Genomic DNA, 25583 nt, shown 5'->3' on the forward strand with positions numbered 1-25583 from the left:
GAAAGAGAAAGAAAGAAGAAAAAGAGAAAGAAAGAAAGAAAGAAAAGAAAAGAAAGAAAAGAAAGAAAGAGAAAGAAGAAAGAAAGAAAGAAAAGAAAGAAAGAAAGCTGGCTGGCTGGGTGGGTGGGTGGGTGGAACGGAATATATAAAAAGTAAACTTAATAAAGTGAAACTCATGTAAACCACAAACTGCTGCTGGAGGCAGGCAGGAAGGTCATTTTATCCTGCAAAATCCCAGCCTGACTGATCTTCTCCCAAACCATGATTGGCAGAATAATCACTGTGCTTTAATTATGTTCAATTTGTAATAGTGAAAATAAATTCTGCATATCAGATATTTACATTACAATTCATAACAGTAGCAAAATTACAGTTTTGAAGTAGCAACGAAAATAATTTTATGGTGGGGGTCACCACAACATGTATTAAAGGGTCGCGGCATTGGGAAGATTGAGAACTACTGATCTAAATAGTTAATGAAAATATTGAAGAGTACTGAGCCTAAAGCGGAAGCTTGGGGTACCCTCCACAAAGATGTAACTCCATTAAGGACTATATGTCGAGTGTGTGAGTGAAGTCTCTCCATCCTTCATTGCCATGCATACCAAAGATGATTCCATAATCATGAAAGAGAACCAAGATACAGGTCCAGCTGCAAAATGGCTAGTAAGGCAGCCCTAAACTCTGTCTATGGTCGCTCTAGACCTGCAAGTACATACAAAAATTTCTTACGAGAATTTCTTAGAAAAAGGGGAAGTGGAGCACTGGAAGGAGAAATATGAGTTTTTGAAGAAGGCTTCTGGCAAGTTCCAGATGGTCCACCCATTGTCTTCAAGTATCTCCTGCACCTCAGTTGCCAACAACTACATTCAAATTGCCTGGAAACTGTGAAATCTAGACAATGGTGGGCACTACCAGGAGAACGTGGTATGTACCAGGCATATGCATGGAAACTGCATGAATAGCAAAAAATGCCTGGCATGCCAGGCTAATAACGGTTCCTCAAGAAATGCTGTTCCCAAACCCCATTTCCAGCCCAGTTATAAAGTAGTTGAAGGAGAAATTTTAGGTGCCGGAAGTGTCAAACCCTCCAGCGCAGAGAGCCACCACAATATCACCCAGCTCTACATCGTGCCTGCCACAGCCTCTACTATGCCTGTGACACTTCCAATGTCTATACTAGCTCTGCCAGCTATCCCAGCAGCCACCATCCCTGCAGCTGCCCTGGTGATGGCTACCCCACCAGCACAGGCCCCACTCTTAGGCCAGGGAGATCACTAATCACCACCATTGACAGTTAAATTTGATGGGACCCCAACAAACAGCTGGCCCATTTCCTAGCCCAAGTTTGGCATTATATGGAATGTTACGGGACTCCATATCCAGATGATGCCATTCACATTGACTGTGTGGACCTGGCATTAGATGGAGACATGGTGTAGTGGCTGGTAGCCTCGATGATGATGATGCGGCCAAACTTGGACACTTTTAAAGTAGAAGATAAGGTTTACCCCTCCACTAAGTTCCTGCAGTCATGACAACACTGCAGAAAACTAGGACCAAAGTACATAGGACCTCTCCCCATTACCAGGGTCATAAATCCAGTGACAGTTAAATTAAATCTGCCAAAAAGACTTAAGCGCATTCATCCTGTTTTTTATTGAAGCCTATCTCTAGTTTGCTCTTGTCTGCTCTCACAAAACCACTTCCACTTCCAATTATGATAGAAAGAGAATGGGGGTTGGTTCTTATCTGAGATGCCCATTCTCTGGGCGGTAGAGATAGCTTCCAGGATGGGTTAATTCTGTCCAGTATCCAATTGGACTGAGTCTACAGTCCTGCCTCCTCTGGTGACTCCTCCCAGCTTTTGACAAAGAGGATCTGTAGACTGACGTATGGTGTAAACAGGAATCCGTCAAGCTAACACTCTCCTCCAGTACCTATCACAAGTGCCCTGAGAGGTCCCTACTCCTTACTAATAAGGTCTGAAAGATACAGAGTGGGGATGGATGCTATCTCCATTGCCCAGAGAACAAGTGTCTGAGTGGACCACGCCACCGACGTGGCAGCGCTCCTAGTACAATGGGCCGTCACGTGTCAAGGAGTTGGCAAGGCATGGGATCCTTAGGCCTTTAAAATGCAGGATCTGTTCCAGTGTCCAAAAGAACAGAGAACTACTCTGTCCTGATGAAAAATGCAGAGATCTTGCTTCATAGACAGGGCTGCAATTTCCGACATACGCAGAGCATGACAGCCACTAAGAACACCACTTTGAGAGATAAATGTATCATTACAGGTAGTTCACAGAGGTTCAAAGGGTAGTCCCATGATGACATCCAGGACCTTACCTAAATCCCATGTTGGAAATCTATGAATGGTGGGATGGCTGATGTTAGTTGCCCCCGGAGAAAACCTGTGACTAGTGGATGGTGAGAAAGAGTTTTGAATGATGGGGAGACCAGGATTGAAGATGGGGCCACCACCTGTCATCTAAGGGTGTTAGATGAGAGGCCCGTGTCAAGGCCCTGCTGGAAAAAGTCCAAAATCGAGGGTATGGATGCGGTGGCGGGAGCAATGCCTTGGCTGACACACCAATTGGTGAAGGCTCTCTAGGTAGCATCGTATATACAATTGGTGGAGGCTTGCTGGGATGCCTGAAGTATGAAAGGTTGGCCTCTGTTAAAGCTGCCTGCTCAATCTCCAGGCTATCAGCTGTAACCAGTGCGGGTCTGGATGGAAAAGAGAGCTCTGTGTTAGAGAGGCCTGGGCTATGGGAATGCGCCATGGAGGGGCCACAGAAAGGTTCACTAATTCCGTGAACCAAGGTCTGCGGGACCAGTGAGGCGCGAGGAGGAGGAGTTCTGCACTCTCTTCCAGCATTTTCCAGACCACCCTCTGGATCAGCAGGAGGAGGGAATGCGTGGAGAAGGCCCGATGGCCACCAACAGCGGAGGGCGTCCACTCCCGTTGACCCTGCGTCTGCATACCTGGTGAAGTACGTGAGCAGTTGGTTGTTGAGATGTGTTGCAAACAGGTTGATGACCAGAAGCCCATACCTGTTGGTCAATTCTAGGAACAGTCCCCTTCTGCATGCTCTACTTGGGAGTGGCTTAGTCAGTTTGCCTGGAGATTGTACACTCCGGAGATGTACTCAGCTCAAAGGGATCGAAGGTGGTGTTCCATATAAATACCCAGATGATTAGCCTCTTCCATGAGGAACCTGGACCAAATCCCCCTTGGCGGTTGATGTGCACCTTTGTTGTTGTGTTGTCCATAAAGACAAGTACGTGTGCACTGCCTACCAAATCCTGGAATTGCATGAGGGCAAGATGGACTGCCTGGAGTTCCAGCCAGTTGATGCTGTGGGAGGCCTCTGCCTTGGACCACCTGCCCTGTGTCATTTGAGTGTCGAGGTGATCTCCCCAGTCATCTAGGCTGGGGAACAGCCACCACCCCAGGGACCTGATTGCTGGAGGTACTTTGACCTGATGTGATGAGCAGCTCCTTTTTTTTTTATTAGAATTTATAGGCCGCCCTTTTCCCTGAGGGGACTCAGGGCGGCTTACATAAAATAAGGAAGGGAGGGTACAAGACTTTTGCCTGTTTGCCTTTTGATGTGGAAGAAGAAACCACTGCAGTTTTCGGCTGTGGAGACGGGACCAGGGAACAATTCGTAAGTAGGAAACCATTTTGCCCAGGAGCTGTGAAAGCTGAAGAAGTGGTACCTGATGACATTTCATCACCTCTGTGACCATTTCCTGGAAATTGGAGAGACGATCTGGGGAGAGAAGAACTGTACCCTGCACTGTCTCTATTATGAGTAATTTATTTATATGCCGCCCTTTTCCCTGGGGGGACTCATTATGGGGGGACTCATTATGGCCCTAAGTGCAACAGATGGGTTGTGGGAACAAGATAACTTTTCTCCACATTGATGGGGGGGGGACTGGAGAGTAGCCTGGAGATCCCTGTGTGCCTGACTTGCTGACCTGGACTGGATCAAAATGTCATCCAGGTAGCATTGTAGTCTGATAGGCCTGTAGAGGTGGTCCGCTAATGCCACCCAAATTTTTATAAAAACCTGGGGGTGGACAAAAGTCCGAAGGGGAGGCCCTATATTGAAGGTGTTGCCTCACATAATGGAGTTTCTCCAGAAATGGAGAAACTGCCTGTGAGCTGGAAGGATGGGGACATGGAGGTAGCACTCTGTCAAGTCCACCGATGTCAGGTGGTCACACACTCCCGGATCCCCTCCAGAATTGTCTGGAGGCAGTGCATCTTCAACCTGCGGTACTTGATGTAATGGTTCAGGGATTTTAGGTCAAGAATCATTCTCCAACCCCCCAAAGCCTTTGGAATGACAAACTGATGGAAATAAAATCCCTGTCCTACTTGATCCAGAGGGATCGGTTGGATCACCTGGATGTCGAGCAGATGACAGGTCATTTGTTCCATAAGGAACGGTCGATGTGGCTCCCAAGAGACGGGACATTGGACAAAGGACATCGGAAGGTTGGAGATGAATTCTAATGACAGGCCTGACCTGAATGTGTTCCTGACCCATAGGTCTGTGGCATCCAAAGCCACACTATGGCTTTGGATGCGAATTGGACTGCATTTAAGGAGGCATCTGCTAAGAATTCAACTGCAGCCTTGATTTTATTAAGGTCATGATGTGACCTTAATCTCCCAGTGGAAGTCTATCCTGTAATTGTTTAATTCAGAGGATGGCAGCCCTTCTGAAAAAGGAGGCTGAAGTAGAGGTCCATATCGACCAGGCCGCAGCTTGGTGGCCCTTGACAAGCATCTGTTCAAAATGCTTGTCCTCAGGTTTCAACACCTCCTCTGGGTCACAGCCGAAGGGGGGGGGAAGGGTAGCTACTGGGGAGTGCACTGCAGGAACCTCCAGTGCCTTGGCCAGTTACAGACCGATATGGTACAGCTGTTTGTCTAGAGAGTTGGGAAGGGGACCCAACCCTGGGGAAACCCACTGCCTTTGGACTAAGTCCAGGAATAATCAGGTGGAAGGAATCACTTCCTTCTCAACGGTAGGTTCCAGGAAGAGGGGATCCATTGGATCCCTTTTTCCTGGATGTGAATCCTGAGGGAGAGGAGCTAACCCTGCTTTAGCTATTTTTTTGGTCTTAAAAAGAAGAGATAGAAAAACAGCTGGTTTGAACAGTCCGACAAAGGAGGACTGGTCTAGGGATAGGTCCTCATCTTCCAATGGTCAGAATCCCAAATGGCTTTTTCCTCCTCTTCCCCACCTACTGAAACCTGAGATAAGGGTTCAGAATGAGTGGGTCCTGATGGGGAAGCAGGACTTCTGCTGACACAGGATTTCCTGGCAGACGGCTGTCTGAGCTGGGCAGAAGCAGATGACAATCCTTGCTAGATAACTGCCATGATGCCTTGACGAATGGCTTCAGAGATGATGAAAGCCATATCAAGACTTCCAGTTGGAAGGAGCATGGGTGGCTGTACTTGGTTTGGTGTAGATCCCCCTGCTGAGGATGGGGCCCCGGTAATAGGCAATTCAGCTGATGCTAAAGGAGCCTTGAACTGTGCTGCCTCACCAAAGGAGATTCTTCCTCACTGTCAGTAGACAGGTCAGTAGGCCTGGGGCTATCTATTGGCAAAGGGCCTGGCAGAAATGGATGTGAGCTTTTGGGCACACGGTTCAAGCATGAGGCTGCTGCATTACAGCAAGGCATTGAGCCTTTTCGAACTTTGTCCAGCAACTGTTGGCGCCGAGACTCTGTCTTTTGGGCCGCCTTAAGAGGCTTTGGCGGGTGTCCTTTGGACCACGGATATGGGGCCACCCATTTCTTGGCTGTTTTGATGCCGAGGGGCCGGCAATCGGACTGTCATGAGGGAATGGCTGTGAGCCATTAGAGAGATCCTGTTCCCTCTGACTGGAGAGACCATGATATGTGGCAATAAGGGCCTGAGGGAGGTTGATGCCCTTGGGAAAGCTCCCTGTGTTGGGAAAAATGGCCGCCAATTCTTTGCACCGAAATAAAATGGCTGCTGCTTTTTCATGCCAAAAGAGTAGCTGCAAATGGAGTCGATTGCCTAAAGAATAGAGGCTGTTGGGTTACCGCCCGCAGGCTTGTCTGCCAAGAAAATCCTTGGGAAGCGAACTTGTGGTGCCCGCTATCCATCGTGTGCTTTGCTGGACGTTGAGTGAAGCGAGGCAAGTGCCCCGTGCGAGGCAAGGCTCGCGTGATGTGGGAAAACCCTCCTCCCCCATTGGATATTTTGATGTTCTGGAGCTCTAGATTAAATTTGAGCAGGAAGCCAATTGAAAGGAAAAAAGTTTTTTTATCTAGCTAGCTAATTTTGAGGAGAGCTAAGGGAATACGTCCAATCCTTTGATCAGACTGAGTCTAAAGCTGGGAGTAGTCACTGGAGGAGGCGTGACATCACAACTGTAGACTCAGTCCAATTGGATACTGGACAGAGTTAACCCATCCTGGATGCTATCTCCACCAACAAGGAAGAACAACATATTGAGATTAAATGAATCCTGAATTCTAGACTCCATATCAGAAGGTTACAGTACCTTATTCTGTGGATGGATTTCCCTCCCAGAGATTGAGTGAGTTGAGACTAGAGATGTTTGTTTCCATGCATGCCCTGTTTAACCCACCAATTTAATAATTAATAACCCAATAAGCCAAAAAGAGATTTTATGCTGTAACTATTTTTTCTTATCCATTTTTTTAGAGGGACATGTCATTCTTCTAGTTTTACATCACACCTTGCCAGCCTGACATTAGCAATGGGGGCAGGGGGGCAGAGATTGGAATGTGATTGAACAAGGACAGGTGGGGGGTTGAGAATGAAACTGTGCCAGTCCTGAAAGTAAGTTATATCAATCCAACATAACTTCAGCCAAAAGAATGTGGAGATGGAGAAGGTACGAATACAGGATCCATTTTCTAAACAATCTGAGAACTTCTAATTGGGCTTTGACTGATAATGGGGTGGCTGGGGGGGGGAAGGGGAAATTAACTGCATTTTCTTCATACCAAACCAACAGATTCTGCCTTATTACTTCTAAATTTGCTTTTGTTCTCAGTAAAATATAATCTTGGAAAACAGTGAGCCAGGTATCTTTGTTAATTAACTTAAGTGAGATAGATAACGCAGTTAAGGATAACAATGAGAATTTTAGTAATATGTAGTTCTCTGACTTTTATATAGAATTTTGAACATATTTTATTTTGACATTAGCAAACTATCTTACAAAAGTGGTGGCATTTTGTTACATTGTTCCTTTCATTTTGTAAATAAGAAAGCCTCTTTTATTAAACTATTGATAAAGTTCCGAAGTTTTTCTCAAATTTCAAATTGGTTCACTTCACTAAAAAAATGTACACTGTTTAAATATTAGCAAATTGTTTTTATCAAAAGCTTGTAGGAATTGAAACAAAGAAGGAGATATACGAACCTGCACAAAGAAGTATTTGCTTTGGAACAACAGTGCAACTTAGCACTATCCAGAACTGTTGAAGGTGGTGGATGCAATGTCACTCCAGGATGAACAGATCTAGAGCTCTCCAAGAAACATTGCCAAAGTGGATCCTGTGGAAGAGGCATTGTTTTACAGCTTTCAATAAGCCCATCCACAATTTCATGTTCTGTTTTCATTGACATCAGAATCCTTTTACAAGCTGTTTGGCAAACATAATCTTCAGCTCTATCACAACAGTATAAACCTATATAAGAAAGAAAAATAAATATTGTTAGTTGTCACTTCTGTGCATATATGAACCTCTGGTTTGGCATATATGCATGAGAACTCATATCTTCTACTGTTTACCTTTTTAATCTACATTAAATTCTTGCTATGGATTCAATACTTCATTTGCACAGCAAGCAAGCATGGACCAGTTTTTACCTTCTGAACAAAAATAATTTCTTTACTAAATTCTTTTTTCCTCTAGTAGACTCTCAAGCATTCTCAGAAATCTATTTCATGCCTTCAAGTCAGCTGTTGTGATGAAGGGGAAATGAAGTTAACAAACAATATAAAGTTTTTTGGTCTTGAATCACTGCTCTGAATTTAATATAAAATAATTTTTTTTTCAGATAATGTTTTCCTGAAATCCACAAGTTTCTTGAGTTTGTCAGCTATTCAGACTTATTGAATCCTTGATTCTGAGGAGTACATTAAAGGATGAAGTTTAAGGTCAGGAGATTCTGTTTCCAAATTTTGTACTTCTATTATCTAGTATCAATTTTTGGATGAGTCCCCCTAGTGGAAACTCTCCTTTATATGCAAAATTCAAAAATTGTGAAATATATTTTTGGAAAAGGGATGTTTTGAAACTTTTTCTCCCATTCAGTTCATGCAATGGAATAATCCTTATTTCAGAATAAGTTTCAAAAACTGGTCATAAAAAAAGTGAGATTTAGTGTGACTAATTAATAGATGTATTTTCAATGTTTTCTGCTGTAAAGGAAAAATAATCTGATTTACGTGACTCAGTGGCAGTATTTTCAATTAAATCTACTGACATCCCAATTCGGACATGCATTTTTAGACTCAGAAATACCTAACTCTACTACAAGTAATTATTAAAAAGCTTAGAATTACTTTTAAAAAATTATGTTAGTGATGAATCAAGTTGATATGCAAATTTTAGAATCTGCAGATTAAGACTTACGAATTAAATATTTGTATTTTGCCTAGAGGATGGAAAGAGTTATTAACAACAATATTCAAAACTTCAATAGATTTTGTATTAACTGACTCCACAAAAAATAATATTTTAGACTTTGACTCCATCATGCTGTAAATCACATGTTCTGAAATTAATGCTTCATTTCAATATTATTTTATCATGTAAGTATAAATGTTTCTTACGAAAAGGAAGTTAATTCATATATTAATTTGTTACATTTAATATTCTCAGATGTTCATATTATTTTGAAATACATTCTTAATGCATGGAAAGTCAAATCTAGATAAAGAAAATAAGTTCCCTGTGTTCAATTTATAAATAATCATAGGAGAACAAATGTTTTAAAAAGAACTTTAGGTAATTATGATATACCCCTTAAAATTCAACCAAATATAATTTCCAAACGATTATATCATGTAGGAATCCTGAGAAATATGAAATTAATTTTAATTATTATAATTTATTTAATTACATGTTTCTGATCTGTTGCATTTCAGTAAGGTTAAAGGTGTTTTATTGCTGATTTTCATTTGTACTCAATGTCCAATGCATCTCACAACAGTGTCCAGCAACAGAGTGCAACCATCAGTTGCCCTGATATCATTTTTCCATTGTGGTAATGTCCTCCTGAAAACTTTCACCATGTACAGTATGTCACTGACTGCATCTAAATTTTCAGGAAAGAAGTCCAAATGTGAATGCAGAAAAAGAAATCGCCAGTGACATGTTGCACTCTATGGTGTTGTATTTCTTAACAGGTTTGTCAACCAGTTGAATGTAGTTTGGTGCTTTGTAGTTGCTAAGAAAATTCTCAATGACATTCTTCTATGCTTTCCAGTCAATTTTGGGGGGCCCCATTAATAGATCTTCTGCTTGTCATTGATCACCTTCCTTAACCTTGGCATCAGTTATTCTTGGAAACATCTGTCTCAAATAACAAAAACCTTCTTCATTTTATCGCTTTCACAAATTTTTCATCAATTCAAGTTTAATATGAAGCGAGGGCAAAAATATCTTTGTCAGGTAAACAAAAGGCTCATCTGCAATGTTTTCAATCTTATGGAACCAAATTCTTTATCTTTTTTTTAATGTAATGTAACTCTCTTGTACAGCTGTCTCATTCAAAAATGTAACAACAGTATTTATCTGAGCTGCATTCCAAGTAGCAGTGAATAAATTAATTGCTCTGCTCCTTTCCCAATAGCTAGTTTCAATGTTGGGGGGGAGGGGGAGTTATTTTTTTTTAATATTTTTTTTTTACCCTAAAATGAACTTTGAAGTATTAAAAGTAGGTCATTGCTCCATTGGCATTAAAACAAGTACAAAATAAATGGTCTCAAATCTGGCTAAAGTTATGTCTCGACTTTTGGCCTCTGAGTCCCTCCTTTAAATATATATCCAAATCTATTCAGATGAACAAATAATGTCACTATACCAATTAATTATTATGAAGCTCCAAGATCCCCTGCCAAGATTTTTAACACCAAATGATATCTATGCACAAAAAAGAACAAAATCCTGATATGATAATGATTAAGACTAAAAAGGCTATCCTAAATATCCTCCCTTTGTCAGGAAAATTCTTTTGAATGTTTTTTTATTACTTAAGATTCAAAAAAAGAATTACAAACACATTCTGAAAATAAAGAAAAGATAGGGTACAAGAGAGAATTGGAGGAATAATTCTAGTAGCAAAATTTAAGAACTCCAGTTGATTTTGGTGATTAATAAATCAGTCCTTTACAGATAGACATATAGGTGTTATTGCATAAGATAAATGGGAGATCTTTATAACATCTTCAAAATGGAGCCCCTATAATCTTAGATGTGATTCCCTCTTCTGAAATGGCCACCAGTGTCCATAACTGACATTAAAGATCTTATTGCCCAATAAAACCAGGAGCACCATCTAGTGATGATTTTATCCTGCCGAAAATAAAGACAAATAAAGATTGGTGGCTCTGATATAGGCCACCTTATTTACACATATTAAAACACTGGACAATTCCCATCTGACTGAAATAGACCACTATGGTACTAATATACAGAAATAAATGAAATAGACATGACTCTACAAAGTAGGCCTATTACTTTATTAAACACAATAAACTATCTTTATGCCAGATTTCTATGTCTAAAATTAAATATCTATAAGTGGATCATGTATGAAATGGAAATATTATCGCTGAAGAACATGCTGGATTTAGAGAGGAATGGGCATTACTGCTGGTAGAAAAGTACTCTTTTTTGCAACTTTTGTTGCTTTTAAATTAGCTTTTGATTTAACACCAATAGGGTAGTTTGAGACATTTCATATTGACAAAAGGCTATTGATGCTTATTCAATCACTTTTGTCTAATACCTCACAAGAAAGTAGATTTCCTCCATAGGGATAGCTATCTAAACCAGTTCCAACATACAGGAGTGTAAAACAAGATTGTGTATTATCCCCATTACTATTCAATTTGTATTTAAATCCAATACTTCAATTCCTCATTGTTTCAAACCATCATCTACCCACTCTGGCTAATCATGCAATCTAGGCACTACTTATATCGATGATGTTATTATGTCTGAATCACAGGTGAGAATAGGAAAAGCATTTAGGGCATTAGCTTTATTCTACAGAAAAACTAATTATCAGAAAACCAAGATGTCAGGTTTTGTCTGACATAATCATAAAATTCACAAATGGCAATTAAATAGGACTCCAACCAAACAGATAAGCACCTATAAATACCTGGCATGATCATTTTTCTTATTTGGCAAGGATTATAGCAGTGGTGGGTTTCAAAAATTGTTCGAACCTACTCTGTGGGTGTGGCCTACTTTGTGGGAGTGGCTTGCCGCCCATGTGACCAGATGGGAGTGGCTTGCTGCCCATGTGACTGGATATGAAGATGCCGACGACACTTGTCAGAACCACCTTAAATTACTTCACACACAGCCCTGGCATGCATAAGAATATGATGTAAACTTGTTTTTTAAAAGGCATCTTTGGTTTGCGTTAAAACAACTTCAACACACGCAATGTTCTGATTGCACCACAAACGCAGTAGTCATCCTTACCTTTCACAGAGGCACTGAGTTTTATAAATAGGATCTTGATAGTGTAGAATAATCATATCCAAGGACCAGTGGTGGGTTTCAAAAAAATTTTGGAACCTCTTCCGTAGGTGTGGCCTGCTTTCCGGGTCCACTGGTGGAACCTCTTCTAACCGGTTCGGTAGATTTGACGAACCGGTTCTACCGAATAGGTGCGAACTGGTAGGGACCCATCTCTGGATTATAGCTAGTGTAAGATTGGGCACTGATACTTACCTGATAAGTTCATTCTCACTGCAGGTCGAGACAACAGTCAGATAGAGTTAACGCCATCCAGTAACCAATAGGGCTGAGTCTACAGTTCACAAAACCATCCTCTGTGCAGCTCCTCTCCAGCTTTCAACAAAGGTGGACTGTAGACTGACATGTAGTTGATATGATGATGGAGAAGAAATGGGGGGAAAAGAAAAGGAAGAGAGAGACCTACCCTAATCCTGTCAAAGGCTGCACTCCGACCAGAACAGGGTAGGGCTGACTGCTGTCTCCACCTGTAGTGAGAATGAGCATATCAGGTAAATATCAATGCCCATTCTCACGATTGGTGGAGACAGCAGTCAGATAGGGACATATCCAAGCTTGGCCCATATTAAGTGAGGGATCCGGTCCCCGTGGAAGAGGACTCCAAGGAATGGATTTGTAAAACTCTCCTTCCTAAGGCAGCTTCAGCAGAACCAAAGAGGTCTATCTTGTAATGGCAAATAAATGGGATTGGGGATGTCCACATGGCCGCGCTACAAATTTTCTCAACCGAAGCCTGAGTAGCCCAGGCTGCAGTCGTGGCCGCGCTCTGGGTGGAATGAGCCGTTATGCCTCGTGGAGGATGCAAATCGTTCGCCCTGTATGGCTTAGAAATACAGGCTCTAAGCCAGTGCCCTATGGTGGAAGAAGAGACCTTGGAACCAAGAGTAGCTGTTTGAAAAGAAATTAGTAAGGCCTCAGAATGCCGAAACAAAGCAGTATGTTTGATATAAATACCTAAGGCCCTGTGAACATCTAGGGTATGCCACTTTTTTTCTAACCTATGAGTAGGATGTGGTAGTACCAGTTCTTGGATTTTATGAAACAATGAGTTCACTTTGGGCGTAAATGTTGGATCGAGACAGAGAATGACTCTATCTGTATGAAAAATGCAGAGGTCATTTTAATTGACAGAGTTGCAATTTCAGAAATTTGTCTAGCTGAAGTCACTGCGATTAAGAAGGTGACCTTGAAAGTGAGATAAGGTCCATAATGGTTTGAATGGAGCCTTGGTGAGAAAGTCTAAAACCTTAGTTAGGTCTCAAGTTGGGTACCTATGAATGGTGGGAGGATGAATGTTGGTCGCTCCTCGGAAGAATCGTTGAATGTGTGTCAGGTGAGAGATGGGCTCACCTGTCTGTAGAGTTAGGACTGTAGAGAGAACTGCCCCTTGATACCTCAACGTGTTTGGCGAAAGATTCTTGATGAGGCCCTATTGGAGAAAGTCTAAAACATTAGCCAGAGAGGCAGACAGAGGAACAATGTTAGAAGAGCAATAGCAATAGCAATAGCAGTAGACTTATATACCGCTTCATAGGGCTTTCAGCCCTCTCTAAGCGGTTTACAGAGAGTCAGCATATTGCCCCCAACAATCTGGGTCCTCATTTTACCCACCTCGGAAGGATGGAAGGCTGAGTCAACCCTGAGCCGGTGAGATTTGAACCGCTGAACTGCTGGTCTAGCAGTAGCCTGCAGTGCTGCATTTAACCACTGCGCCACCTTGGCTCTTAAGAGGAACAGCACTTGGTAAAAGCTGTCTAGGTAGCATCGTATATTCGAGTGGTAGACAGGTATCGCGAAGCTTGGTTTGAATGACACTTTCCAACAACCCATCCGCTCTCAGCGCCTCCTGCTCAACCTCCACACGGTTAGTTGTAACCAATGTGGATCTGAATGATGGATTGAGCCTTGTGAGAGGGAGAGTTGTGCAACGGAATACGCCATGGAGGTGTTACTGATAGCATAATTAGGTCGCCAAACCAGGACAGCAGGGTCAATGTGGTACCAGAAGGAGAATTTCCACCTCCTCATCTAGCATTTTCTGCACCACTCTCTGTATTAGAGGCAGAAGAAACATGTATAGAAGGCCCGGGGGCCACGGGCACCGAAAAGTGTCCACCCCCTCCAATCCTGGAGCCACAGACCTAGTGAAGTACCATGGAAGTTGGACATTTTCCCTTGTGGCAAAGAGGTTGAGTACTGATCTCCCGTATCTGTGGGACAGTTCTCAGAAGAGGTTGTGTGAGATCCTCCACTTGCCATGGTGGATCTGGGTGCGACCGAGCCAATCAGTTTGTGTGTTGTTGACACCTGAGATGTGTTCTGCCCTGAGGGAGAGAAGATGGGCTTCTGCCCAAAGCCCCAATAGCCATGCCTCCCTCATCAGTGGTTCGGACCTTGTCCCCCCCTTGCTGATTTATGTGCGCCTTTGCGGTGTTGTTGTTCATGAGGACAAAAACATGGGTGTTGCGCACTGTGTTCTGGAACCACCGAAGGGCTAGGTGGATTGCCCACAGTTCCAGACAATTGATGGTGTTGGCACGATCGGCTTGTGACCACAGTCCCTGTGTCACCCCTGTTTGGAGATGAGCCCCCCACCCCTCAGAATGGCATCCGTGGTGAGCGTGAGGCGACCGGCTCTCGAAAGAGAGTCCCGTGAGTCAGTGCCAGTGATAGGCACTATCCCAAGGACTTTGTCACATGCGGAGGAATGCAAACCTGTTGCAAGGAGCAGCTGGGGTGGTTCTTCTGGTACGGTAGCAGGTACCATTAAAGGCAACGCCTGTGGAGGCGTGCCCATGGCACAATGTAGAAGCAGGACAACATCTTCCCCAACAGACGAGACCACTGGAGAAGTTGGGCTCTGCGACAGGCACAGATTGTTCTGGCCAGATCCTGCAGGCTGTTCCGTCGATCTGCTGAGAGGAACACTTTGCCCTGCACATGAAGGCCCCCAGATGAAGGATACGAGTGTCTGGGTTCAGAGAGCTCTTTGCGAGAGTTATTGAGAAGCCTAGCTCCTGAAAGACTTGAATGATGGTGTGAATATCTCTGTGAGCTTGCCCGATGGGAACTGTAAGAGAATGTCATCCAGATAGACTTGGGTCCGGACCGATCTGGAGCAGAGGTGCGCCGCTACCACCACCAGGACCTTTGTAAAGAGCCTTGGGGCTGATGACAGCCCGAAGGGGAGGGCTCGGTACTGGAAATGATTTGCCCCATATTTGAACTGAAGGAACTGTCTGTGTTCGCAAAAGATGGGAATATGTAGATACACCTCCATGAGCTCTACCGAAGAGAGGAGGTCGCCCTTGCAGATGCTCTCCAAGATGGACTGCAGGGAGTGCATCTTGAACCATCAATAAATGACAAATCGGTTCAAGACTTTGAGAGCCAGAATCAGTCTCCATCCCACCCGAGTCTTTGACACCATGAACAGCTGGGAGTAGAACCCCTGGAGTTCTTGGCCCTTGGGCACAGCTTGAATTGCCCTGATCCGTAGCAAATGGCCTGTTCCACAAGATGTCTCTTTTGTATGTCATGAGACATTGGATAAGGAACAAAATGCCTTGGATGGTTGGAGAGAAATTCCAGGGTCAGACCCATCTGATGGTCTTCAGGACCCAGGCATCGGTTGTTATGTCTTCGCATCGGTCCACAAACACAGACAGTCAGTCCCCTATTGGGAGACCCTCCAGACAGTCACTTTTGACATCTGTAGGGTTGGTTGAAGCCCTCTCTAAAGGATTTTCTGGGAGGGTATGGCTGGAAGGTCCTATTGGACCTATCCTGTTGATTGGAACCCTGCCTAGGGTGAGATTGGCACTGCGGACAGGGTTGGAGAAACCCCCATTCTGCCCTCGAAAGGGTGGATGTTGATAGAAGGGAGAAGATGTCCCATTGTCCGACTTGTGGAAGGTCGGTTGAAAGACCTTACGCTTGTCCTTTGACTCCACTAATAAAGGTTCTAAAGAAGCCCCAAATAGATGTCCCCCAGAGAATGGGGAAGAAGCCTGCTGCCTTTTGGCTCTGGCATCAGCTTGCCAATTTTTAAGCCATAATAACTATCTGGAAGTCCTGCTCTGGAGTTGCTTTAACCAGAGAGCAGATCTGCTAAAAAATGAAGAAGTGGAAGCCTGAATAGCCCAGGCTGAGACCTGGTGATCCTTGACAAGTGTTTGTTCCGAAGGCTTGTCTTCAGGTTTAAGAGAATTCTCCGGAGCACTAGCGACTGCATTAGGAGAAGCAAATGCCACCACTGGAAGGCCTATAGAGAGGAGATTGGGAGCCTTGATTAGAGCAGGCCCTACGTTATACAGGTGTTTATCTAGGGCATTGGGCAAAGGGCCGGAGCCAGGAGAGGCCCAGTATCTTTGTACCATGAAGATTCTAGGAGAAGGAACAACCTCCTTTTCAACAGTGGGCTCCAGAAAAAGAGGATCTTCCGAATCCCCTGTCTCTGGGGCAGCACCCTTAGGAGCTGGAGTAGGCTTAAATCCGGCAATCTTCTTTGCCTTAAACAAGGACCAAAAAAGAGCAGGTTTAAAAAGTCCCACAAACACGGGCTGATCGGGGCCCAGATCTTCATCCTCAGAACAGTCTGAATCCTAGGCGCCTGCTCTTCCTTATCCCTCACTGTGGAAGGCCGGGACACAGAACATTCAGAAGAAGCCTTCCTTGAGGAATGCTTCTTTTACTTTTAGCTTTGGCACCCTTCACCTTAGATTTGGAGCTATGCCTAGAAGACTCTTTATGCTGAAGCCCAGCAGCTATGCCCTTTTCAATGGCTGAGGCTATGATGGCAGCAACATCTGGGGTTATAGCTGGGGATGGTTGAAACCCAGGGGAGGAAGGAGCCTGATTTGCCTCAGGAGAGGAGCCTGCGCCCTCTAATGATTTGTCCCCACTAGGAGGGGAATAAAAAAAACCTATACCATCTCCCAGTTGAGAAGGAGAATCTGGAGCAGAAAGAGAAACCTCTGAATCTGAAGAAAGACCCACAAGAGGAGGGCTATCCGGAGAGACCAGGATCACCTGGAATGGATGAGGGGTCTCTCTGCCACCTTGTGTGTGCTTGCTGGAAGACGTCTTGTGAGCCGAAGACTTACAATGCCTCTTTCCCCCTTTTTTACTGTTTTAGGAGTCTTTGCAGGGATCTCCTCAGTTGCTCCAGTTGCTACCATCCTTTTCCTGGAAGGCTTGGCTGATGAAGGACCAGCTATAGGGCTATCTGGAGGAGAGGCCGGAGGGGAAGCTACTGCCCCATTTCCTGCATTGGATGTCATAATAACAGAAAGGAGAACAGCTACTCTCAAGATAAATGATGATAAAAGGGCCCCGTTACCAACCATTGCTTCAAAATGGCGCCTGCTGCTCTTCACGCAAAAATAAACTGCCTCACTTTTTTTCTGCTGCCTCAAAATGGCATCCAGAGCGGACTCTGCCATGAAATTGCAGCCGATCCTCCTGAGGCTTTGCAACAAATGCATTGCAATGTAGACAGAGGCAGCAGGATTTCCACCCTTGGGCTTGTCACCGGAGCACTCAGCAGACTTCAGAAATCAATTTAGAACGTTGGAGCCATTCCGTGGCCGAAAGGAAGCCTCCAATGATCACTGAGGAGGAAAAAAGCCTCTAATGTTTTAAAGAGGCCTTTAAAGCTGCGCTGCATGGGGCAAAGCCCCTGGTTGAATTCAAGCATTCCCTCTGCCTGCAAGGTCTTAAGGATGGCAGAGGGTGAATTTTTTTTTTTTTTTGCAATATCCAATTTGTAATTAATAACTGCTAAGTTAGAAAAGATCAACTACATGTCCAGTCCAAAACTGGTTGAGTCTAAAGCTGGGAAGAGCTGCACGGAGGATGGTTTTATAAACTGTAGTCACAGCCCTATTGGTTACTGGACGGAGTTAACCCTATCTGACTGCTGTCTCCACCATTCGTGGAGAATTTACCATTCAAAAGGAGGCCATTATGTTCCTGCAGCTCACAATGTCTACCAAGCTAAGTAGTCCCACAGCTTTTCTATAGCTTCCTCCGCATCCCATCGGCCAGCCAATGCCGGCTGGCAACCACAAGGAGGAGGGCCTTCTCAGTAGCGGCCCCGACCCTTTGGAACGAGCTCCCCGTAGAGATCCGCACCCTCTCCACCGTCCAGGCCTTCCGCATAGCCTTGAAGAACTGGCTCGCCCGTCAGGCCTGGGGATAAGGACCATTGCCCCGCCCGAATGTTGTATGCATGTTGTGTATTATTTTATTATGTGTTGTTGTTTTAGTATTGTATTGTTTTGTATTCCCCTCTCCCTGGTTTCTGTGAGCCGCCCTGAGTCCCCTCAGGGAAAAGGGCGGCCTACAAATAAAATCAATTCAAATTCAATTCAAATTCAAATTCAAATTCCAAATGTACTCCTTTACAAAGCTCAATATCATCAAAAAACATATAAAATAAGTTTATTAGAATAATTTCAATAATCTTCTATAATAAAATAGAAACAGGCATAGTTCCAATAAGTGCCAGAACATGGTCTATTTTTATCTATGGAAGATGTGTGCACATTAGGCTCTGATAATGCTAGAACTGCCCTAAAGCATTAATCTGGTATATAGATTTCCAAACAAATCTAAGTAAGGTGTCACATTCCATTGTTTATCACTGCTCCCAAAACAGTTTACTCCAGCTACATACTGATCATCAATTCAATTTTAAAATTTTGTAAGACCTTCATTTTACCCAGGTTAGAAATTATGCTCTCACCAAGTGCTTCTTGGACATTTTAAGGGTTCTCCTATTAATGTTTGGCAACGTCCATGTGTTGATGGTTCAATAGTCTCTAGGCCATATGCTATTATATTGTTCCCTCTACAGAGGTATAGAATAGGTGGTACCTGGTTTAATAGTAGTAACTGTGAGAGGAACCTAGGAATCCTAGTGGACAACCCCTCAAATACAAGCCAGCAGTGTGTTGCAGCTGCCAAAAAATCCCCCAATGCAGTCCTAGGCTGCATAGTGCCGCATTATACTGCCTTGATTAAGATCACACTTGGAATACTGCGTCCAATTGTGGTCACCATTATACGAAAATATGTTGAGATTCTAGAAAGAGTGCAGAAAAGAGTCACAAAATTGATTACAGGACTGGGGGCTAAAACAAATGGTTGCAGGAACTAGGTATGTGTAGTCTAACAAAGAGAAACAGGGATGACATGAAACAGGGGCTTCTAATATCTGAGAGGCTATCAAAGAGAAAAGAGGGGTAGACTTATTCTGCAAAACATCTGAGAGCAAGAAGTAATAGATGAAAACTTATCAAGGAGAAATGCAATCTATAATTAAGGAGAAATTTCCTAATGGTGAGAATAATTAATCAGTGGAACAAGTTGCCTCCAGACGTTGCGGGTACTCCATTCCTTGAGATTTTTTTTAAAAAATTGGACAGCCATTGTCTGGAATGGTATAGGGTCTCTTGCTTGGGCATGATACTGAATTAGAAGACTTTCAAAGTCACTTCTAGCTCGTTATTCTGTACTCTATATAAGAACTTTGACCCTTAGATAGCATCTTTTGAAAAATTTTCAAGACAGAGAATGCAATTTCTATTTAATACAACTAATGTCAGACAAAGACTCAAGATCCAGTTCTGGGTTAGCATTTGTAAAACACACTATACTATTACATAATAATTTTTAGTTGCTTAATTATTTTTACTCCATTACATAGTACTTAATTGTTTTCCTGACACACACACACACACACACACTTTTCAATATTTTGTTTTTATTTGGCTACAACAGTTATAATAAAGTTGAATTGGATTAACAATAGTTCCTCAGATATTAGGCAGGAATTTTTCCTAACCTAATGCTGAAGATAACTTATGAGATATGCATGCATAGTGTGCCTCTATTTTGTGGCTTTTCCTTGTAGAATAACTAGGACATTTGGTTATCTTTAATTTTAGAGTACATAATTGTATGGATTAAGAAAACAATAAATGAATTAACATTGTTTAATTTATAGAAGTCTTATTGTATTATTTTCATGCATTAATTGACCACAATATTATATGTCAAGGTTTCGTTGTCATATACTTACTATCTGTCGAATTTCTCATTGGATAGGACTGTGTATAGTTATTCACACAATTCAGTAACATTGGGCTCACAGAAACACAGTAATTTTCAAGAGTCTTTATCTGGGAAGGGCCCGGAGAAGTATCTGTTCGAAAGATTGCTTGACAATATTCCCAGCAATTTGTTTGATGGCCAGCATAATTACAACAAACTGATCCCACTAAGGAAAAAAAGAGATTTTATTACATATTATTAAAAAGTATATTCATTCTTTGCTGATAAATTTGAATATACATTTGGTTAGAATCTCAGAAACTAACATTACTGCTATATAGAAATATTTGCCTAAAAGGTTCCATATTCTGAAACATACTGAAATACATAAAAAAGACTACTAAAATTTAGAAGAAATGCAATCTGTCCTGCTTGAGTCAGTTTTACACATGTGAAGTAGATATATTCTCTTGAAAAATTATTTTTAAGATAAAATAAAATCAATGAGAGAATAAAAAGTCAAAATATTGTTTTTTTAAAAAAAGATACTTACTTTCATTTTTGTTAATACAACTAAAAAGAGTGTTCTAAAAATAAAAACAAAAAGTATAATTAACAGCTAATCGTGAAAAAACTAATGGTACATATGCATGAATATGTACCTGATAAGCAGCAGAATCCAAATAAATTGTATGTGTATTGTAAATGCAATGGATTAAAAATAACCATTTTACAAATTCACTGGTTTAATTAAAAATAATAATATCTTTTTCTTTAGTTCTAATTATTAGTTGAAGTATTGTTTTGAAGTTTATTAATTTCTCTTTTCTTGTTTTATCCAACTATTTCCTGGAATTAATTAGATTAAGTGCTTTATTTATAATATATTCTAAAGTTGTGGCAGATGTCTTAATTTGATTATAAGAGTCTTTTTCTATGAAGGACCTAAGGGCTGCTTTCTCATTTATTTCTATAGCACTCCATGGATACTACCAAAAATATACACCTATCCTCATATTCATAACATAACTATATTTAAAAGCATAGTGCCTTTTAAATCACTAATTTTTCTATTAGAAGAAGAAATTATTAATTAACTCAATCATAATCACAATAACTCACTCACTAGTTAAAAGAAAATACATTTTAAAAACTCAGTTCTTTCATGTCAGACTAAATTTTACTCCACTCTATAGTATTTTATTGTAAAATATTTTCTTTTGAAGATTATCTAGCAACATGAACATACTGTTATATACTTTTACGATTTATTCCCAAATCTAGAAAACTGTACTGACAGTTTGCCCTCAAATGATTTTATCATGAACTTATAAACAGATCTAAAGTGTAAAAATTGCTATGGTACACAGAAGTATATAAACATGTAAGAATAGGCATATTGTGACAAAAATGGAAAAAATACCAGATAATTATGTTTATTGCTTTTTACATTTGTAAATATTTTTGAAATAACTCTAATTAAGATAAAGAGAAAAATAATGAAATGACATTTAAGAAAAATAAAAGCAAACACAGAGAATAAGAATTACGAAAAGAAATTATCATGAGAAACGATCATCACTTCACTCCTATTTTTGAAAACTTTCTTACCTTTCCTTTCTGTTCTCCAACAAAAAATGGTGAATCTCCTACAGTAATGCAGAAATCCAGAAAAGAGAAGGAAACACAGCATAATAGAGGAGTAGTATAATACAGAATTAGAAAAGATAAAGCTCTAAGTTGAAGGCTGTGGTTCAGAAGTATTCAAAATTATGACTTCCTCAGTAACAGAAAAGCCCTATGTTTTCAAATATGTATTTTCAGCAGAAATTGAGCTATTATCAACATTCTTAGTTCAATTTACTGAACTAAGCTAGAATGCATCATGTACACTTTAGTCCACTTTTGCATGAGGACAAAAAAACTTGAGGCAAAAATATATTTTAGGGTCAAAAACAGTACCCTGGGTAGTCAAAAAACATTAATTTCTTGCATCTTTCTTTTATTATTTTAATAAATAATTCAAGTTATTGAACATATCTAATGCATCTCCTTCATCCTATTTTCTCCTGAACAACAAACCTATGAGATGAGTTGGGCTGAGAAAAAGACTAGAACTCAGTCTTCTACTTTCTAGTCTAGTACTTTAACCACTAGGTCAAATTGTGGTTTATATTCCATTCTATATGTCATCTTAACTTTCTTATAGAAGAAAGTTAAGATGACATATAGAATGGAATATCTTGGGAGTCCTAAAATAGGAACTTCTTCCAACTTTTTTTAGTGCAGCTTCCAAAATTATATATTTGTCACTGGAGTTATTATACATATAATAACTGTATATCAAGAGTATATAGTAACAATTTAGCAATAAACTTGCTGATCAAGAATCTTTATAGAATTCTCTAAATTTTAAGAGGATGTAACCCCATGAAATTCCATAATCATCATTATATTTCTTATCACTTTTCTTTTTTAATTGGTTCTATTTAATGTAGAACATGTGAATTCAATGAGTAACTGAATCTGAGTAAGATAGTGCCGAGAGTCAGAAGAATCTTGATGTTGACTTATGAAGCAGAGATTAGTGTAGTGAACAATTCTGGTTTATGAATAGGAGGAGGCTGCAATGCATCTGTGTACACCATATCTAGGATATTTCTTTCAGCCTCTCAAAGTTTCAGAAAAATGGCACTAGGATCTTCCTCTCAACGTGTATAGTCCATTATTGTAAATTCTCAACATATGACTGCAAATTGAACCTGGAATTTTGATTGTAAGTTGTTGTGATAGTTAAGCAAGACTTGCCAAGCTAAAAGACTACAATTCCAGCTCTCCACTTTTGGGCCTCATTAAAAAACTGTGTGGGGGAGCTAAGGGGAGGGAGGGAAGGCCCAGCACCAGTTCTGCTTGCTGCTGGGCCTAGCTGGCTGAGGCCTTCTGATATGCAGCAGGTTTTGTCGCCCCTGTGACCCTAGCAAATTGAGGTCTTCTGAAAATGCAAAAAGAGGGGAAAAAAACAAGGCCTTCTGGAAGTGGGAAGAGGGTGTTGTAATGTTCCCACAGTCATAAGATAGGTGTACCACCAAAACCCCAAATTTTGATAACGTGATCATCAGGAAGCTGGAACGGACAGAACGTTGGGCAGGAATTGTAAATTCCTTGCTCCATATGGCCACTGAAAGAACAGTCATAATTTGAGAGCTATATGTATGCCTGTTTAATCACTTATAGTCCCTTTCCCTTCAATGAATGTAAATACAAATTTTAAACTGTTAGTGTGTCCTCCCCCTCCCCCTCCCTATTTGTCCTTTTTTATTATTCATGAATTCCTTTATCTGTTTAGATATGATATCTGATTATGCCTGGAATATGTAACAGAAAGACAAGAGTGAATCCAATAAACAAAACCTAGAGCTCATAGTCAGATGATTGTAGTGATATAAAACATTACAAGGGGCATTTTTTCAAAGAATTCCTGGGCAGGGATGAAACTGACACTGCATTACGAAAAAAGAGGGCAGGCTTTTGGCTTCCTGCTCCATTTTTCACAGGCCCCATTTGGCCCAGGAACACAGCAAAAAGAAATGTTTTAACATGTTCCAGCTAAAGAGGAACTGCTTTATTTTTCCTTTTGTCCTTTTCACAATACAAAATCAGCCCCAATATGGCCATAGGACGATGCAAAGGAGATTTTAGGTGTATTACAGCTCCTGTAAGTTGCCTTGAGCTTTCTTTTTTGCCATGTGGAACCATCCTCGTAAGATCCAGCAACTATTCCAAACATGCCTTAGAAGCAGTGAGAGAAAGAAGGCAGTGAAGGAAGTAACTGGAGCAGCAAACTGCATGATAGCATGGGTCTAGGAATATGGGGTGGTGAGGTTTACTGAAAATGGTTTAGGGGACCTGTGGATTCCCAGGGTGTGCAAGCAACTCCAGAACCTTGTGGTTCTGAAGCTGCTGGCAAGGCAGGATGCCTGTCAAAAGGCAGAGATGGATGGGGAGAGAGAGAGAGAGAGAGAGAGAAATGAATATTGGAAGCTCTTTAATTTACTAAAGTTTAGGGGTGGGAGGGATCAAACCCAGGATAGCATGTATTAGGGTGAATCTTTGGCTAAAACTGGGAAATTGGTTTAATAATGTCAATAAGAATGGTAGTTGCTAAGTGATACGATTAGGTGACATCATGCTTTACCAATTGAAATTCTGATCCTAACTGTAATCATATGTTGAGGACTACTTGTATGACATAAATATGAAAACATTCCACTTTCCACACAACTGAGAGACACCAATTTCTCTAATACTTGATCAAAGAAGGCACTTTTTGACCAAAATACAGGCAGTCCTCAATGTACAACTACAGTTGGACTTAGAATTTTTGAGTCTTTGCCGTTGCAAGCAATATTCCCAAATGATTGCTTCTTTCAATAACTTTTCCAGGCTATTCCTTTATTTAATTTCTATAGCTGCTAAACTAAACCAGTCATTGTGGGAGGTTTACAAAGTTGCAGTCATTAAGTGAAAGTGTGATTGGTTAAGAAGATGGAGTGAAAGCCTGCAGGCAGCTCTCCTCTGCATTAGACATCTTTACACTGGGCCAAAGAAAGGAAGATTTGGTTTTTGTTTTACCACTTAGGCCTTCATTAAAAATCTGATTTTTGATTCATTGCCTATTGCAGGCCTTCCCTTTCTCTCCATGTGGACCTCCATACTAGGCCAGAGAACATAGGACTGGAAGGGACCTAAGAGGTCTTCCTGTCCAATGTTGTGCTCAAGGCAGAAGACTTATACCAGCTTAATCAATGGTTATTCAGTATATTTTTTGAAAAACTCCAGTGATGAAGCACCCACAGCTCCAGGAGGCAATTTATTCCACTGATTAATTGTTCTCACCATCAGGAAATTACTCATTTCCAACTTATTGGAAATTTCCAGTTCCAGGTTGAGTTCCCCTTCTGTCCCCTTTATCATTTATAAATACTGGGTCAAAGCAGAACTTTAAGGTACCCCACTGCATGCTCCTCACCATGTAAATAAAGTTCCATTGAGGATAGAGTGCAGTTAGACAGCCAATTGTGCATCCACCTGGTGGTGGTATTATCTATCCCACATTGTATCTATCTTATCCAAAAGAAGGTTGTGGTCTAATTTGCCAAATGCCTTATGAAAACCCAAGTATACTATAAGTAGACCTCAATGCATGACCACAATTGAATCCAACATTTTCAGTTGCTAAGCAAGACTATTGTTAAATGAATTTTAACCTACTTTATTATCTTTCTTGCCACAGTTGTTAAGTGAATCACTATGGTTGTTATGTTAGTAATATGACTAACTGAATCTGGCTCCCCATTGACTTTACTTGTCAGAAGGTTGCAAAAAGTGATCACATAACTCCAGGACACTGCAACTGTCATTAATACATGCTAGTTGCCAAGTATCTGAATTTTGATCATGTGACCATGGGGATGCTGCAGCAATTCTAAGTGTGAAAAGCAGTCATAAACCACTTTTTTCAGTGCCTTTATAACAGGGCTGTCAAACTCCTGGCCCACGTGCTGAATGTGTCACGCATTGGCCACACCAGGTTTAGCAAAGGAAAAAATATCATGTGATTCCACGGTGACAACGTGAGTTTGACACGCCTGCTTTATAATTCCAAGAGAATGATTGTAAGTAGGGAATATCTGCATTTTAACTTCC

The 25583-nt window shown here is 41.4% G+C and overlaps 1 protein-coding gene across 1 annotated transcript in view; it reads right to left on the reverse strand.

Annotated features, from left to right (window-relative positions):
* Window positions 1-25583, reverse strand: part of RECK (reversion inducing cysteine rich protein with kazal motifs) — a 94029-nt gene that overhangs the window by 45683 nt on the left and 22763 nt on the right. Inside the window, 3 exon segments of the mRNA XM_032235893.1 lie at window positions 7457-7724; window positions 19906-20103; window positions 20431-20464. Coding sequence (XP_032091784.1) covers window positions 7457-7724; window positions 19906-20103; window positions 20431-20464 — 500 coding nt within the window.

The sequence above is a fragment of the Thamnophis elegans genome, chromosome Z (genome assembly GCF_009769535.1).
Source record: "Thamnophis elegans isolate rThaEle1 chromosome Z, rThaEle1.pri, whole genome shotgun sequence".
NCBI classification, from domain to species: domain Eukaryota; kingdom Metazoa; phylum Chordata; class Lepidosauria; order Squamata; family Colubridae; genus Thamnophis; species Thamnophis elegans.